Source organism: Apus apus, chromosome 18 (genome assembly GCF_020740795.1).
Source record: "Apus apus isolate bApuApu2 chromosome 18, bApuApu2.pri.cur, whole genome shotgun sequence".
Taxonomy (NCBI): domain Eukaryota; kingdom Metazoa; phylum Chordata; class Aves; order Apodiformes; family Apodidae; genus Apus; species Apus apus.
This window is the reverse complement of record NC_067299.1, coordinates 3796097-3813328: the sequence shown is the minus strand read 5'-3', so window position 1 is coordinate 3813328 and position 17232 is coordinate 3796097. Positions and strand designations below refer to the sequence as shown.

The 17232-nt window shown below is 48.7% G+C and overlaps 1 protein-coding gene across 3 annotated transcripts in view; it reads right to left on the bottom strand.

Annotated features, from left to right (window-relative positions):
* Positions 1-12765: 12765 nt before the first annotated feature.
* The window catches only part of RPH3AL (rabphilin 3A like (without C2 domains)), a 40320-nt gene continuing 35853 nt past the window's right edge, over positions 12766-17232 (bottom strand). For all 3 annotated transcript variants that reach the window (XM_051635605.1, XM_051635606.1, XM_051635607.1), the window contains one exon: positions 12766-15607. In XM_051635605.1, the coding sequence (XP_051491565.1) occupies positions 15573-15607 (35 nt within the window). In that variant the 3' untranslated portion in view covers positions 12766-15572. The remainder of the gene's footprint in view (positions 15608-17232) is intronic.

Genomic DNA, 17232 nt, shown 5'->3' with positions numbered 1-17232 from the left:
ATTCCCTCTAAGAAAGGGCAAATAAATAAATAATAAAAAAATTAAGTTATGTATGAGAGCCTAATGGCATTATTACCATTACAAAACCATCTTTATTTCAAATGGTTCCTCAAAGAGCACAAGACACGAACAGATAAGGATTGTCTTATACGTCAGAACACCAACGCTCTGGGAATAAAGGTAAAACCCTGAGCTCTGCCTCCTCCTGTATTGTGCAGCACCCCAAAAGCTGCTCTGCCCTGCAGGCAGCCCACAGCTGGCATCAAGGCCCAGCAGCACTGACAGGAGATGCTCCACTCACCCAGGGATGCACAGAGCAACCGATGAGGCAAGGGGCAGGGTGCACACAGGGACCAGATTCAGGGAAAAGCAAAGACAGCTGAAGCAGGCAAACCTCCCTGCTGTGAGGGCAGGACTGGCCCCCCAGGGAGACCCTGTCCCCGAACCTTATAGACTGAAAGTAACAAAAACAAGATTTACTGCTAATAGCCCAGATGGGACTTTCTAGTCTCTGATGGATCCCAAGCAGAAGGCATCTGGAGCCTTGCCTTAGCTTTTAATGAGCCCCAAAGGAGCTTGGCTTGATAAACCACAGTTTCCCACCTTTTCACACTGCCTGAATGCTTCCTCCAGTAACAGAGGCTATAACGCCCAGGCTGCACAGCCCAGTATTAACTCAGGGCTCCCCAAATGTGGCTGGGGCTGTCAGTACAAACAGGCACCACAATACATGACAACACAGAAGGTAAACGAGACAAAAATAGAGTTAGGCTCTGAGACAAAAGCTGAGCTTGGAGATACAAAGCCAGTTTGCAGGTAAAGCTTTTAATTCCCACCGTCTGTCTAATGCCCTGGAATGTGACTTAATTTGATCCCCTGCTCTGCCAGGGTGACTCAGAGCTCCTGCAGTGCCACACATGAGCCCTTCTCTTCCCCAAAGGGCAACACCGGCTTCCTGGCCAGCCCGGCAAGGGGGGCCACAGCTTGAACAGCACGTGGCTGCTCCCAGCATCAGGACCCACAGCTCAGCCTGGCAGGGAGCAGAGCCACCCTGCAGGGGGACACCCCATCCCTGAGAGGACAGACATCCTATGGAGAAGGTGAAGGTGGCCATCATAGTGGCCAACATCAAAGCAGGAGCAGGATGATGGAGAAGAGCACATTGTCCACGTCAATTTCCTCCCAGTGGTGCACACTGGTTATGACAAGATCCTGAGCCCAGCACACCTCAGCACTTCAGCAACTTGTTCTGAGGAGCAACATTGAAGCTCAGCTGCTCATGTCAGATGAGGGCATGGACTGTGTGTCAAAAGCATCCCATAATGAGAGCTGGAACATGGGATGCAGCTACCATCACTCCAACTTCAGCCCAGGCTCAGAAAAGCATCCTGACCTGAGACAGCCTAGACTTTAATTTAAATGTTGTCCTGAGCAGGGGCACAAGCAGAGGTTTAAGCCCATCCTGAACAAAGCCTGTGCCACTAGCTCACCCCATGCCCTGAGCAGAGACCCACAGCAGCCCAGCTTCATTCTGTGACCAGGGAGCCATCCTGCTGGTGCCACAGCAAGGGACGAAGAGGGGGAGCATTCCTACAGCAAATAACAGAGTAGCACAGAGATAAACCACGAGTCTAAAAATACAGGCTGTGCTCAGGACACACTTCAGCCAAATTTGTTTCAAACACTAAGCATCAAATTCTGCTGTCAGTAACTTCAGGTTTAAACGAACAAGAACAGGGGCTGATTCTGGTTTAATAAATTCCTTCCCGAATGAAAAGAACAGCAACAGGACTGCACATCCCCATCACTTACCGGAGATTCAGTTCTTTATTTAATACTTTGTCAGCTCAGACCCAAAGGATCTCACAGAAACCCTCTGCTCTGCAGCTGCTGCTGGAGAAGACACGAGCCTGAAGAGTGCACAATGAGATTATGCCAAATCAAAGCCTCCGTTTGGAGGCTACTACCTCTGGATCTTACATACCCTTGAACTCAGGGAGAGTCACTGCAGGTTGGGAGCAGGGAGGTTTGACAGTCACCCAGGGAGGTGACACAAGGCAGTGCCAGCACCAGCCTGCACAGCTCTAGCTTACTTTTTACTTTTTCCCAACCACTTTAAAGCCCATGTTAAGCTACAGCCTCAGGCATGAGAGAGTGCCAGCAGATTAACGCCAGCTCAAACTGCAGGGGCAGGAACAGGGGATGCCAATGCTGCTGGAAGAAACCCCTCTGGCCCTTCAGGGTGACTTGGGACCTACATTGTCTTCAGCCCACCCTGCTGTTAGGTAGGAAACATATTTACTTCTTCTTCAAATGAGTGAGCTCCAGCATGGCTGTGCGCATGGGAAGGAGGTTAATTGAAAAGCAACATGTGCCTTGCTCCTTGGCTCACACAAGTCTTCTGGCTGATGCAGAGCTACCAGCAGTGAGACTGCTCCTCCTGAAAGATCTCTGCCCTCGATGGCTGGGGAGGCTTGGCTGAGCCCACAGACTTGAGTTGCAGACCCTACTCAGTTAAACATCCTTTGCATGTGCTAAATAAAGCAATTAATAATAGTGATAACTAGGAAACCTGGTTAAATAATCCTAAGAGGCTTACTCCAGGCTGTGCAGATTAAGGCTCCCCAGCAGTGCCCATATCCCAGTGCACCCTTGGCCCCCACCACTCTGATGCAGGAATAATATCTGAGGTTATCTGTGCTCAAACTGGCCCTGCTAATGACCATCATTTGACCAGATTTAACCAGCAATTACTAGCTGCAAACAAAATCACTTTGGTAAAATACAGCCCACACTCCATTAGGAAGCAGACACAAACAAACCCTTTCAGGAAGCCAGGCAAAGGGCAAAAGCCAGCAAGAAAGAACTCTCTCCCCTCAAAATACTGCTTAAGGTTCCCAGAGATCTTATGAAACTCCCAAATAGTGGCAAGAGTGCATGGCATCTTCCTCATCAGCACTTTGCTACCCACAGATGGACCTGCAAGGGACCTTCCAAGAGGAGAGGAGGCAGGGAGGCATCTGCTCTCTGTGCATCAGTGCCATTCAGGATGGGCCCAGAATAGCTAAACTTTTGGTAGGGGCTGATGTTTTATGTGTAGCATATGTTGCCATTTCGATGTGAATCCCAAAATAGTTGGTGTTTTGTTTTTTAATTTCAATGCACTGGTTTTTGGAGTCCTGTGAAATGTCTACTCTGCTGTTTGGGAAGGGAACATGCTGTGCCTGTGCACCCTGACAGACCATTTCCAACACACCATCCACCTGCAAATCAACCAGAGGAAAAAATCAGCTGCTGTAAGTATTAGCTATACAGAGCACACATTAAATACACACAGATCCACTCAGGATTGGATTCTGTGCATGGTGAGGAGAAGAGCTGCAGGAGAATCCAGCCCTCGACAGAAGCATGAGCCACATTCCCCACTCCAGTATCACCACCACATGGCACTGCCTGGCTGCCAGCACCTCCCAGAGGAAACAGAACTTGAGGAGAGAGGGGCCAGGGCAGCCCTGGGCAAAGCAGGATAGTGAGCCCCAGCTGCTCCACAACAGCCCCACCTGCACAAACCCTCCCCCTAACTGCCTCTGTCCTGCCTCATCCATGATGGCATCCCTTCTTGTGACACAGCACTGGGATATTTTCTGAGGAGTAAGCCTTTTTTTTTTTTTTTTTTCCCCTCTTATTTCCCTCATGGTCCCTAGGTTCCCCCTAACTCCAAAGCCTCAGAAAGGGTTTGCCATTGTGAGGCCAGGCATAGCCACCTTCTCACATGGTTCTGGCTCTTCTCATTTTGTGCCTGTAAGCTAAACACAGACCCAAGAATCCCTTTGCATTCACAGGAGGGGAGAGTTCTGCATAGCATCAACTCTTATTAGCCTAATTTTATCTGCTCTCAGTGTCTTTCTGAGCTGGAGTCAATGTCTGCTGAGATTATCCAGCTGACTTGTCTTAGTAGTTCTGCCCTGCTCATACCTCTCCCCAACTGTCTCACAGCTGCAGGAGGATGACAACCTCACTTCTCAAGACAAGCAGGGAGCAAAGCCTGGTGTTTATTCTGCAGCAACTTACCCTAGAGTGCCTGGAACATACAGCAAGCAGTGCCCAGCCCAGCACTGTTGGCCTGGAGAGCTGCACTTGGGCTGTGCACCACTGCCTCCTGCACACCCAGCCCCTTCAGGCTCCAAAGATGTCCGGAAACAGAGTTAATATCAGCATTTAGGGCCTGGTCGTGTTGCCATGGAAATTGATAGACTTTCTGCTCACATTTTGGTGGGGGGAGGCATGTCAGAAGACACCACTACCTTCCAGAGTTAACACACACAAAGCCAAGAGAGGGCAGAAAGCAGCCAGGGCTGCAGAGAGGCCAGAGCAGGACTGTTCCCACCCCATGCTCCCAGAGTCTGGACCTGGATGTAGACAGAGGGAAAAGGCCACCAATAACCAGCAGCATCAAGACACTACAGAGCAAGCTCCAGGGATTCAAGAAATAACATCTTGGTTTTGCAGAATTAAAGAGCAATTTGGCTGCATTAAGACAGCATTACAGCTGCTCCTCTCCCACATACACATCAGGCTAACGACATCCTGTCAAAAGCAATCTAACCAAAGCCCCTGTTCCATGCTGATACTTAGTGCAGTAAAGGTACCTGTCACAGCTCTGCAATGGCTGGTGGAGCTCTGGCCTGGCTGCTGCTCCTCCCAGCTCCTGCTGGCACTGCTGAGAGTGGTCCTGCCCATCCCTAGGTCATGAGGCTCAGACAGCCCTGGTGAGCAAGGGAATCGGCTGCTGGGGCTGCCAGGGCATTCCCTGGCCCCATCCATAAATCCCAGCATCACGTCAACACTGCAAAAAGCAAGGCAAACAGAAGAGCAAAATGAAAGGCCCTGGAGTTGTGCAAGGAGAAGGGCAAATCCATATCTACTCTGGGGTCAGGCTGCTGGAGGTGGGGGTAACAGCCCTGGGCAGGCGCTGCTCCCGTCTGCACCACAGAGACAAACCCACTCCTTTTGGGACTGAAAAAAATCCCATGGATGTACCCGCTGGAGCGATCCTGCTGGCTGGGGAGGCAGCAGGGTGATGTGCTGAGCCCTTCCCTGACACAGGCCGCTCTGAGCTCCCCGTGGCTGCCAGCTGGCACGGAGCTGCAGGAGCAGCCGGCGACGGGGACGCCCCGCAGTGCCCCGGCAAGCGGCGACACCAGCAGAGTGGGGCTGGCAGCAAAGGAATTGAGGCCACAGCCGAGACAAGCAGGCTCTGCCCAGAGCAGCTTTACCGGCGGTGCTGGGGAAGACGAGCCAGCCCACAGCATCCCTCTCCTCTCAGATCTACAGACTATTTATCCCTCTGACCTTATGTCACCCGACCCAAGGTAATGCAGGACAAATTTCCACTCCGCTGTGGGAAGCTCGAGCATTTTCCAGCTCTGTTGTGAAGCAGGGAAAACAAAACTGCAGTGCAGGGGATCACCACCAGCCAAAAAAAAGGGAATATGGATGGAGAGGTGGACAGGTACAGGGGCATGGTTCAAAACACAAACATTAAAATGTACCCATCTAAGAGGGGGCACCTCTCAGGTCATTAAGCAGCAAGAGGAGTCACTAGATGGCCCTGCTAGTCCTGTTGATCTGATCACAGCAATGGATATTAAGAAATGCTAGTTTAGGTGCTCGGCAGGCTTTTGGGACTGAATTCTGCACCAAGTCTCCTTCTGGGAAGACAGATTTCTTGAGAAGAGCATGGCAGCCAGGTGGTACCTTGGCCAGGCATATGGAGGGGACTCCCCAGGACATGTGGCACCTCTGGGCCTCACCAAGCAGATGAACGGCCCTTCCTGGTCCTGCCATGACCCTTCCTTCCCTGAGGCCAGCTCCTCTTGCCAGTGACACTGCAAGTCTCTGCCACAGCATAATCATGTAGACAGTGATGGGTGTAAGAGCCAGGGAACCATATTAATGAACACCATGTTGCTGGATAATCATGACATTAGCATTATTGGACTAGAACATTTGCATAATTTGGGCACGAGCCTCTTACCTGCACGAGACATATGTTTACATGAATTTACATCCATTTGCATCCCAATGAAGCTTGTCCAACTGCATCTTCAGCAGCTTTCTGGGTGACTAGTCATGCCCATTGGCAGCTCAATCCCAGGCCACTCAGATGCCAACAACACAGCAACATTTTTCCTTTGCAGGGTCTTACAAAAGTTATACCTCAGCTAGGATAGGCATCCCCCTTTGCAGGGGTGAGGAGCAACACGCCCCCAGTCTCAGCATTGGGGTCACCCAGGCTAAAACTGTTCCCTTTACAGTCTCCATGGACTTGTACTGTCTCCCAAGAGCCCAGCTCCCAGGATAATGGGCAGTTAAGTCCATCCTACTCACAGTTATGAAAAGACCTCAATAAAACACTCCCAGCAGGCTGCAAAGATTTAAGAGGCCAATAAAGAGAACCCAAAACGAACTCTTTTCTCTCTCCGTTTTTAAAAAAGTCACATGATCTTTGATTCAATTACTAGATTTTACAGCAAGGGGGAGAGAGATTCAATTACTTGATTCCTGATTTGTTAACACAGAAATATGGACTCTGCCACTACAGACCACAGAAAGGTGAAAAACCCTTCAAAGCCACATTGCAACAAGGTGGTGGCAACGTCAGAGTTATACGGCTGTAAGAAACAAGCAGTTTCAACTCCTGGCCTCCTCAGCAGAACCTGCTCCAGCATTGAAGTAGTGCAGTAATATCTGAGCACAGAGTTCTGCAGCCCACCCACAAAATGACAGGGCAAGAGGTGCTTAGCAGGCAACTGCCTGACAAAATGCCCCTAAGTGCTCTTTGAATGCAAAGCTGCACAAGCGTTACCAAGTCCCTTCACAGGGCCAGTAATTACAAGTTGGGAGGGACCAGGAGGTCCACACTCACTCCCTGGGCATCTCCAGCCCCAGAAACTGCTGCTGTCCTCCTTCCAAAGACATGAAAACAAACAAAAGTTTCAGCCCACTGGTGTCTAAGCCATTTCCATCAAGACTCAGAATAACCACAAGCCTCACTACCATGGAAAGCTTTGCAGATTGCAGTGACTAATCTCCAAGCACTGGCCTGCATAGAATCATAAATGTTGGAAAAGACCTTTAAGATCCGAGTCCAACCACCACAACCACTAAACTATATCCTGAAGCACCACATCTAAATGCTGTCCCACCTCACAGCCACACTCCCCAGTGAATCAGAGAGCAGCCCTGTCACAGCAGCACAGAGGAAGGTGGCTTGTCCCTGCCCTGCCCACAACCTCTGCCACCCATCTCAAACAGCTTCAAAGCCTGGCATTTAGCATATCTCTGCTTTAACCACCCAAGCTATTAAATGGGGACATTTTAAGACTTTTAAAAACCATGTCAAGACCTTTGGCTTGAAGGCAGCTGAGAAGCCCCCAGTGGCTCTGGTAAACTTTTATCCCTTATTTAAGTATAATGCATTGTATTTCACTCCAAAGCAATGCTCACTTCAGTTATCTTGAACCTTTTGGACTCATAAAGCACAGGAGAAATAGAAACAAACCTGGCAGAAGGGTCAGAGGGACTCCATCACAACACAAGGAGAGAACCAGAATTTCTGGCTGAAAAAGTCCTGCTTGGAGGAAGAACATGTTACACATGGTTGTGTCATTAAGCACCGATGCCAACTGCTAATGCCTAATGACTCTCTGTCACAAGCAATGAAGGTAGGAGCCCAACATGATGGGAACAGGAGGAGGGAACATGCTGGTGTGCTGCTGCCAGGACAGGGGCTCAGGCAGGGCCAGAGCACTTGCATTATTTATGACCATGTAGACGGGACACTGAATTGAGGCTGCTCAAGTGTTTGATCATCCCAGGGTTGTCAGAATGGCTCACAGCTGGAGACACCTGATAACAGGAGAAAATTAAACCCCTTTTATTCCTGCCTCTCACCTCACTAGTGGGCCTCTCAGAAAAGAGAAAGGAGGGAGGAAAGCCCAGTAAATTAGGTCCACTGCTGTACAACCTCTAGTCTGCACCTCCTCCTGCCATCGATGGGGATGTTGGATGACCAGCAAAGACCATCCGGGAAGAGCCTGGGGATGCAAGGATGAAGGCTCAGGGATGCAGCCATTGGTGCAGGAAAGAGCCCAGGGAGTGGGGAAGCTGTGATTCCCAGCTCAGCTCCAACCTTTGCCCCGATTTCCCCAGAGAAGCCTCACGCAGAGCCAAGCGAGGCAGCTCTGAGAGGGCAGAGCCAACAACTGGGAGCAGGGAGCTACCCCCCCACAGCTGCTGCCTGGCAGAGCAGGAGCTGACCCATACCCAGCTCTGGCTGCTCACACACAGGGGTTTGCAGACCCTGACCAAGGGGGCTGAGCTTCCTTGGGCATCCCTAGCTGGCTGCAGGGTGGCTGTGCTTCCATGAGCTGCTCCTCCACTGAACTAATCCCCTTTCTCTGCCTTTCCCACATGCTGGTGTCTCACCCACCTCCCCAGTATTTCAGTGTGGGACTGAGCCTGTGCTGCAAAAATCTGATTTCTGTACACTTCACTCCCCACAGAGGCAGTTAAATGGGTTTCATCTGATTCTTTCCTTTCCTCTCCAAACCTTTCACCCTCCTTTCCCTATCTTTGAGGAACAGATGCACCCATTCATATCCATGTAAAAGAAAGTGCGTATTTGCCTTTCTGACTGCAGTGCAGCTGGTAAAGCACAGGAGGGAAAATGATGTTTTGTACGAATACACAAATTATCTGCACTGATCTTATTACACTTGAATGGCAAACTGACAAAAAAAGAAAACATGAAAGAGAAAAGCATTGTTTGGGCTGCGCCAACGTCGCATCACTATTGTTTATCCTCTCCAACCACTCCATCATCCTAATCCCAGCATCTCCCACAGTGACAGGTCAGGAACACTGATCTGCTAAATAGCACGATGCTGAGGCTGCCAGAATGAATTCAGCAGGATGCAAACCCAGCGAGGCAACATCTGGGAGACCACAGCACCTCTGGACATCTCGCCTGCAATTCCCAGGCAGGTCCAGCCCAAGCATTCAATAACTCACAAACATTAGCAGTGTTAAAAAGATTCATGTTACAGTGGTACCAATAAGCATCAGAGCACTGGAATGCACAGGGGTGATATATAAACAAAGCCTTAGTGACTCCCTAACCCAAATCCTCACAGAAATATTAATCACATAAACAAATCCCCACAGCAGAGCTGTGCAAGAAGAAAGACAAGGCAGAAGGTTCCTCCATGCCTTAAGGATTGTCCCCTACACTACCAAGGAAGGCTCTGTGCAGGCTCAGCACATCACACTGGGGGTCCTGGCTCACCAAAGCAGCACTGGGAGCATCGCAGAGAAGCATGAGCAGCTCACTGGAACCTGATATGAGGTTGCTTTCAACTCCTTAGAGAGGGGCTGGGTTTGTATTCTGGCCACACAATCCCAAGTCCTCTGCAGGGAATGGAGCTTGTCCTCCCTCTTCAGCTTCCCTTCCAGTGCATCAGGGAGAAAATCCTTCTTTTAAAATTTCCGTGTGGCAAGTGACCTCTGTGGTCCAGGAGGACAGGGACCAAAAAACCATGACTAAATACATGAACTCCACAACACAAAGCTTTGTTGAAATAGCTTTGCAATCCCTTAGGCCTTAGATGCAAAGACATCCACAGCTGCAGAGGGCTCAGGCGGGACGCTGCAGGCAGCCCCTCCTCAGTGCCCTGGCATAAGATTAGCCCAGGTGACAGCAGCTAATTCCTCATGCTACAGACAACACAGCAACTCTGGCAAGTACAGAAACATAATCACAAGGTGGAAATTCAAACAGAGCACAAGTCACCTGCTATCAAAACAGGGAATATTTGGCAAGTTTCCTACTTAGCACCTACTACATCAAGGCTGCTCAGTGATGCTAATTAAACAGGTACCTCCCAGACACAGCCAAAGATTTATATCCCTAATTTGCATTTCTCAGTCTATTTTTCCATCCTCCAAGGCACCATTTTAATGGCCACGGTGTGATTGCTTGGAGGAGTTTAAATTTGCATGAGTGTCATTTGAATATGAAGGTCTGTCCCACCAGCAGCCTGATGATTGCTCACCCAGGGCCCAGATCCGCTCCCTGCTCTCCTGCCACGTGGCTCAGCTGTTCACTGAGATTTACCTGGTCTCTTGAGCTTGGCTTCACCAGCAAAAAATAAATAACACTGGGCTCAATGCTCTCACTGATCCAGCTGCTGTGCTCATCGAGGGGCTGGGTAGGTATCAGTCTGGGGACTCTTTTTGGAGATGAATGAGGCTCTGAACTACCCAGCATAGAGCCGGGGTCAGCAGCTGAGCTGGGGACACTAGGCAGGGTTGTCACTACAAAGCAGTGCTGTCTTCCAAAAGCAAAGACCAGTCCCAGAGATGTGAACTCTCCACCCAGCTCCCAGATCCAGCCTCAAAAACTGACCCCAGAAGCAGCTGCGCCGGGGCAGCTTCCACATGGGAGGGCTTGCTCCCATGGCATGGGACAGGCCAGCCAGAGCGGAGGTGTGTAATTGCAAATAATTAAAAGCATCAACAGTCCTGTGATAATTGTTCAGCCTTACCTCTGAAAGCAGAAGTCAGTCAGGCTCAGGAGGGGGAGATATCTCTGCTGGCACCCCTTGCCCTAATAAGGCCCTGATTAGCAGCAGATCTGCAACCCCAGATAATGACTGTTCACAGTGATTAGGCTGGTGGGAGCGTTGATGACAAAGGAGGTGGTGACGCTTTTTGCTGCATTTGGTTCACTATGGAGTAACAGGGAAGCACCTGGGAGGAAATGGGGTACAGCTGGGGGCTGGGAAAGGGCTCACAGTGTGACAGTTGCTGTTAAATTGAGACAGTCCACAATAAAAATACTTTAAAACCACAATCCATCCTTCCTGGCAAAATATTAATACATTATGTAAAACCACTCATTCCAAGAAAGGAAAACAAGAGCAATAAACCCTCCAAGATTTTACAAACAGCATCCAGTGCCAGACAGAAATCAGTGGAAGGAAAAAGAAACACAAGGGATGCCTTCAGACAAACTCACAGAACCTCTGCGAGCCCTCCACCTCAAATGGATTTGAAATGGTCCCTGAAAGGGATATGAAATGGTGCCTCAAAGATGCAGCTCCCAGACACTGACCAGAGCAGCATCCTTGGGAGCTGCACAGGCATCTCCAGGGTCTGCTTAGCAGCAGGGCCAGCAGAGTGTGCTACACCAGCCCCAGGGCTGGGCTGCCTCCTTTCATGTTTTGCTATGAAGATAAGGAGAAGAAATGTTTCTGCAGGGAGAGGTGTGGGGCAGGGGTGTAAGAGGATCTGTGTGGCTGCCTGTGTGCCCTGGCATGCCCACAACATTCCCATCTGCAATGCCACAGGGCTACATGGCAAGATCCCTCTCATGTGCCTCTCAAGCACTGCAGGCATTGCTAGCACTACCTGAACATACTGCTAGTAAGTGGCAATGGTCAGGAAAAAACTGGAATGAGCAGCTCAAGATACAAGTTTTCTACAAGATGCTTACCTGTCACCTGCCATCTTGTGCCTGCTGAAAGTCTCATCATTTGATTGCAGCATCAGCTCTTCAAAAAAGCTTCCCTGAACTCTCCTTCAGTCACACCCACCTGCAAAAACAAGGTGTTACGAGCGGAAGAGGCGACTCCAGCGCTGAGAGGAACAACACGATGGGAGCTGTGGCAGGAAGAAATGGGAGTGGTGGGCTGGTGAGATATCACTGCCACCAGCCTTCCTCCCTGGAAGGAAACATCTCCTGGGAAGGATGGGGAGGAGGAGAGAAGAGCAACACCTGCTAAGTTTTTGTTTACAAATAAACTTCAGCCAACTACAGAGATGATCTGCCATTTTGTGTCACTGTCCAAGCACTCCAGCTGATAGTCCGGGGCTTCTGTTGCCCGATTCAGTAATGGTCAGACACAGATTGTCTGGACACCAGCTGGTAGTCCATTTGCTTCAGCTACTTTGAGCTACTATGCATGGTTCCCACAGAGAAAGCATTCCCGTTCCCCTCAAACTATAGCTGTAAAGAGCAAACATGGAAACTTGCAATTCATGGCCATTGTTTTTGACTCTGAGAGATCCCTCAGTCGACTTTCCCAGATGTTGGTTGTTGTCATGGCAAGCAGAGGAGGGAAGGAACAATGTAAGAGGTGGTTAGTCCTTGACACGCTCCATCCTTGGACTCATGGCAGCTCCCCAGCAAAACAATCCTGACAGCAATTATCGAGGTGCTTTTACAAATGGGAAAAGCAAAAACAGATTAAAAAGCCATTTGAAACCTTGAAGCTGAATGTTGAGTGGGAGGGACCAGAAAGCAGCCAGGGCAGCACACCAACAATGCGGAGACGCTTCGCTGTAGGCAAAGCTAAATGGACCCTGATTGTCAAACTGGACTGAGTGACAAGCCTTGGGAGACCACGGGGACAGCACTTGACAGAATGACAACTGGTGATGCTTAGTGGTTACACCAGGAAACACCTTCTACCAGGGGCTGAGAAGCAGACCTGTGCCCCCTGCCATCACCAGCACAAGTTACCAAGGAGGAGCAAAAGTCAACTTCCAAGTGCAGAATTCAATTACATTCCAGCCATGTGAATCACCATTCCACTGGCTGGCTTATTTTATTTCCTTGCTGGAGACAGCCCAAGGATTTGGAGAGTATCTGCAACCTGGGAATGGAAAAAACCTTTTTACTGTTTCAAGAATGGCAAGCAGTTGTTACTGAGCCCAAACTTTATTGTTTCCCATAGTAAAACACTACATAAAAGTTGTAACGGATGGAGATGAGAACAACAAAATAATAAAAGAAACACAAACCAGAGCAGATTGAGCTCTGTTCACTGAGCCTTTCTTGCCTACCTTAAGCCAACAAAAAAGGCAGTCAACTGGTACAGGTTTCAGATAATATGCCAACCAAAGTCATAAAACACAACCAAGAGAGATGCAACAAAGAGAAGTGATCTTTAACAGAAAGCATGTGCAGAGAGCTGTAGATGTTCCTCTGTCACATTCATCAGTGTGAGATCACATTCTTCTGGGCTGGATCCTTCCCTGTGCTCAGGAGAAATCTTCCCATATATGACTGAACTCAGGTGGAATTACTCCATGGAGGTAAAATACAGAGGTAAGAAAGAAAGGTTTCCTGTCTCACTGGTACAAGAGCAAACCCAAATTTAACTCAAGAGTGTTTCATAAAACCTACCCTCAGTTCTAAAACAAAGTCATGTCTCAAAGAAGCACAAGCCAGCAAGGATGACCAAGATCCTGTGCAGAGCTGGCAGCCCACATTGTGGTAAAGAGCCCTGAGGAATGAAGGTGGGGGTGACAGCACGACTGACCTGTCTGCGCTGCCTGGGAATGAAGCACAAAAGGAGTTAGAAATGCTCAATTTTAAAAACTCTTTCCAAGTCAGTGTAGAGATTTTGATGAGAATGTAACAGGGCTAAAGAAAATGCAGTCAATTTTTAAGCATCTTTTTTGCTTCTCTTACTTCTGAAGCCCTAACTGACCCTGGCAGGCCAGGCTGCCTGAGGCACTGTGGGAATGAGCGGGTGAGCAAGGCAGCCTCTGTAGGACTGTCAAAAGCTGCAAGGCAAGACAGGACTTCTCTGGTGGCAAAAAACTTCTGAAACTGAAGACTCTACAGCTCTGAGAGGCAACAGCATGACTTCAGCTCTGAAATCACACCAGCATTTCAGCCAGAGATGACTTTTGGATTTACTTTTTCAGAAACAGCTAATAATTTTGGCATTACCCCTTTCAGAGATGCAGCTGGTTGAGTCTCAATGGCCAGGTTTAAACAACACAGACCACGACACAAAACATCCCTCAGTGGAGAACTACCTCATCCCTTGCTCTCCTCGGCACCAATGTTGTGAAATTCACGTTCAGTGGTTTCTCTTTATGCCATCTCAAGGAGCTCACAGCATCCAAAGGTTCTGTTTTGATTTTTAAAAGGCCAGAAACAGTTCATGGAGGAAGAGCTGGTAGGATTTTCCCAGCAACCTACCATAGCACTTCAGCTGAAACAGCACTAAGGGAACAGGCCTCTGTTGGACCACATTAATTTAGAAAGAAAGCCAAGGATTGATTTCTGATCTCCTGTTAAGAGTGTTCTAGCACCCAATCTCATTTTTCTTCATACTGCAGCCATTTGTAAGAGCATATACTACATGCACACAAAGAGCCCAGTAGCAAAGGAGAACAGAACAAGAGTAATAACCAAGGGAAAAGGCTGACATTAACAGGCACAAAATGCCTTTTAATCCATTATTTCAGAGGGAAATTCTGAAATCCTTATTTCTTCAGCAAAAGATGGGGCAGATCTAAAGCGTTTAATAAAAATGCACAGACTCCTACTTGCCTAGTGTGGGTTTTGCTCAGGCCTTCAAATATCTAATTGCTCTAGAAATATCAGTAATTTGATTTTTCCCATCTCGCAGGCCTTGGAGGGAAATTGTCCATCCCAGAGAATAAGCAGGACTGGGACATGTAGCTTTCTATAGCCTGACTCATGATGACACCGTTCCAGTCAGCCAGATGATGAAGACTTGCAGGAAAAAGGTAAAACAAAGGTCCCTGCTGATGGAAGAGCTTATAAGATGTGCATGTGGGAGGAGAATCTGCAGAGCTTAACAAGATAAAGTATTTTGAAAGCTTTTATCCAATTTGAGTCCGCAAAGGAGACCAGCTGGGCTGTGGGGTGGTGGGTCTTCTTCCATCAGCAGCTGCAGCAAACACACAGTGCCCATGACCCTACTGCCAAAGCATCACACTTATCACAGGACACAGCCAGGAGGACTGAAAAATTCACAGCAAACTTATTTGAGTGTTTCTTTACTAAATGAAGTGTCCCCCTGAGCAGGGAGAGACCTCAGTGGAAGGGAATAGGAGCACAACTTCACCAGCTGATGATGCTCCCATCAACTCATACCAACCACAACAACAATCTCAAGAAATAGAAGGGGTGACACCCTGGGCCCATGGGAGCCAAGTGCAAATCAGGGCCTCAGTCTTGCCCTTGGGGTTCACAGAAGGAAATTCACCCCCGAGCTGAGAAGCAGTCAGAGGGCTGTAGTCTCCTCACACCCCCTTTTCAGGGACGTAGGGGTGAATTTCTCTCTCTCCTGAAGACTGCGAGGCCAGGAGCCGAACCCTGGGCTGCGCTTGGCAGGCCAGGAACAGTGGCGAGCAGCACAGTTCTGCAGCTCCAGTGAGCACTTTGGATGAGCCTTCCAACAATCGTGGGTCTGGGCCTCACAGCAGCACCACACAGCACCACACTCCACTCCCAGCAGCACTCCAAAGTGCCTGTCAGTCACAGAAGGGGAAACCAGACCAAACCAAACCAGTGAGGCAGGAAGGACGGGCAGGTGTTTTCCCAGGTGCCACCGTGTTGCTACTGCCTGTGCAAAAGCATCATGAAGTCACCACCCGCAGCAGCTGTTGTCTGGAGTGAGGTCTACAGGAGTGGGCAAGGGCGAGTGTTGGATCCAGAACAAGCAATTCCATCTTCACCTCCGTCAGCAGCGCTTTCTGGTGTGGATGCATTGTTTGCCTTCAAAAATATACAAAGACAAAATGTTTTGTTTGGAAAGGAGTGAAGCGGAGAGACTTGACGGTGTTATTTTACACTGCTTTTACATGCTCAGTGCCATTTTAAGAGCTGCCTAAAAATAATAAGGAAGAGAATGTCTGTGCATCATTACTCCACACTCTGTCAGCAGTCAAGGCCCATTAAGCTTTATTAAAAAAAGAAAAGACAGCAGAAAGAAATTGGAAAAGAAGGAGAAAGGAATTGTACCGCTAGAACTGATCCTCTGGTATATGCTTCCCTCAAAGGACCAAGTCAGACAGAAAGCCAAGCCTCAGCTCTCAGAGTTTCCAGACCAGGTAACTGCATCCATGTGCCACAAAGCAGGTCCTCCAGGTGATCCTCCTGCCCCCTATGTGCCTGGGCTGTGGACTGGCAATACGGAGATCTAAGGCAGCAGTGGGTCACTACCAACTTCTCTCCCCCTTCTCTGAAGAGGACACAAATTACATTAACTCCTGCAGAAAGGACAGGGGATGTTTCCAGTCACTGCCTTATTGGAAATGTTCAAGGCACAGGGAGTCCTTCAGACTCCTCCAATCACTTACTGGCCGACGTCTCAGCTGAAGGATAACCTCCTGAGCCATAAACCCTCTCAATGTGTTTACAAAGATTCCAAAATCCAGACTTTTAACTTCTATATTACTGACTTCTCCTGCTCTTCCCTGGATGCTTTGTTTTGAAAGATTACATCAACTGTTGCCCTCTGTGCTTTGTGCAAAATGCTGGAGAGAAAGTCGGATGCGCGAGGAGTAAACGTATTGCAAAGGGCAGAGGATAAGTCTAAGGAGGTGGGGGCAGGAGGCCAGACAGGCTGCTTGATCAAAGACCTCTGCGATGTGAAGGAAGGCACAAAAATAGGAGTTTCATCTTCAGCAGCAGTCTTGTTCCCAGATATATTGAGCAAAAGAGGCAAGAGAACAAGTCTTTGTCATTCCTCTATTTTAAAGGAAAAAGTCTTCAATTTAAAACTCCATAAAGAGTTACAGAAATGGTGAAAGTAATTTATTTTTTAGGTACTTAGGCCTTTATTCACTTAACTGCAAGGCAGACCCAAAAGAGCTGAAAATGTTTTGGTTCTACCCCTTGAGGATGAAAATATTTTAATTCTTTAAAACATGGGAAGGAGCATGTGATACTCCTGAGGTTCATATGTGCAAATATATTCTATCTAGAATGCAAAGCATAAATGATTTCCTAATGCTGTCACTACCTGAAGACATGTTTTATTTATAAATACAGCAGGACCATTCAGTCCTCTGCAGTACCAATATGAGGAGGCAGAGACAGCTCAAAGCTTCTCAGCCATGAAGGCACAATTCAATTTTTTCACTTCGTGGCAGAGGGACAACTCATCCTCCTTGGCAGCAGGAAAACTCAGTTCTGTGGCAGCAACAGCAAGCTTTGAGCGAAGTGGAACAAACAGTGGGGCCCAAAGATTGGTAAGGCAGAGGCTTGGAGGGGAGAGGCTGGGTGTGGGCGAGGGTCTCTCCTCCACATATGACCACCCTTCCTTCTTATCCTGTGCCCTCAGAGTGGGCAGAGGCTGAAGGCAGAGGGAGAAAGAGCAGTAGTCGTGAGCATGGCTC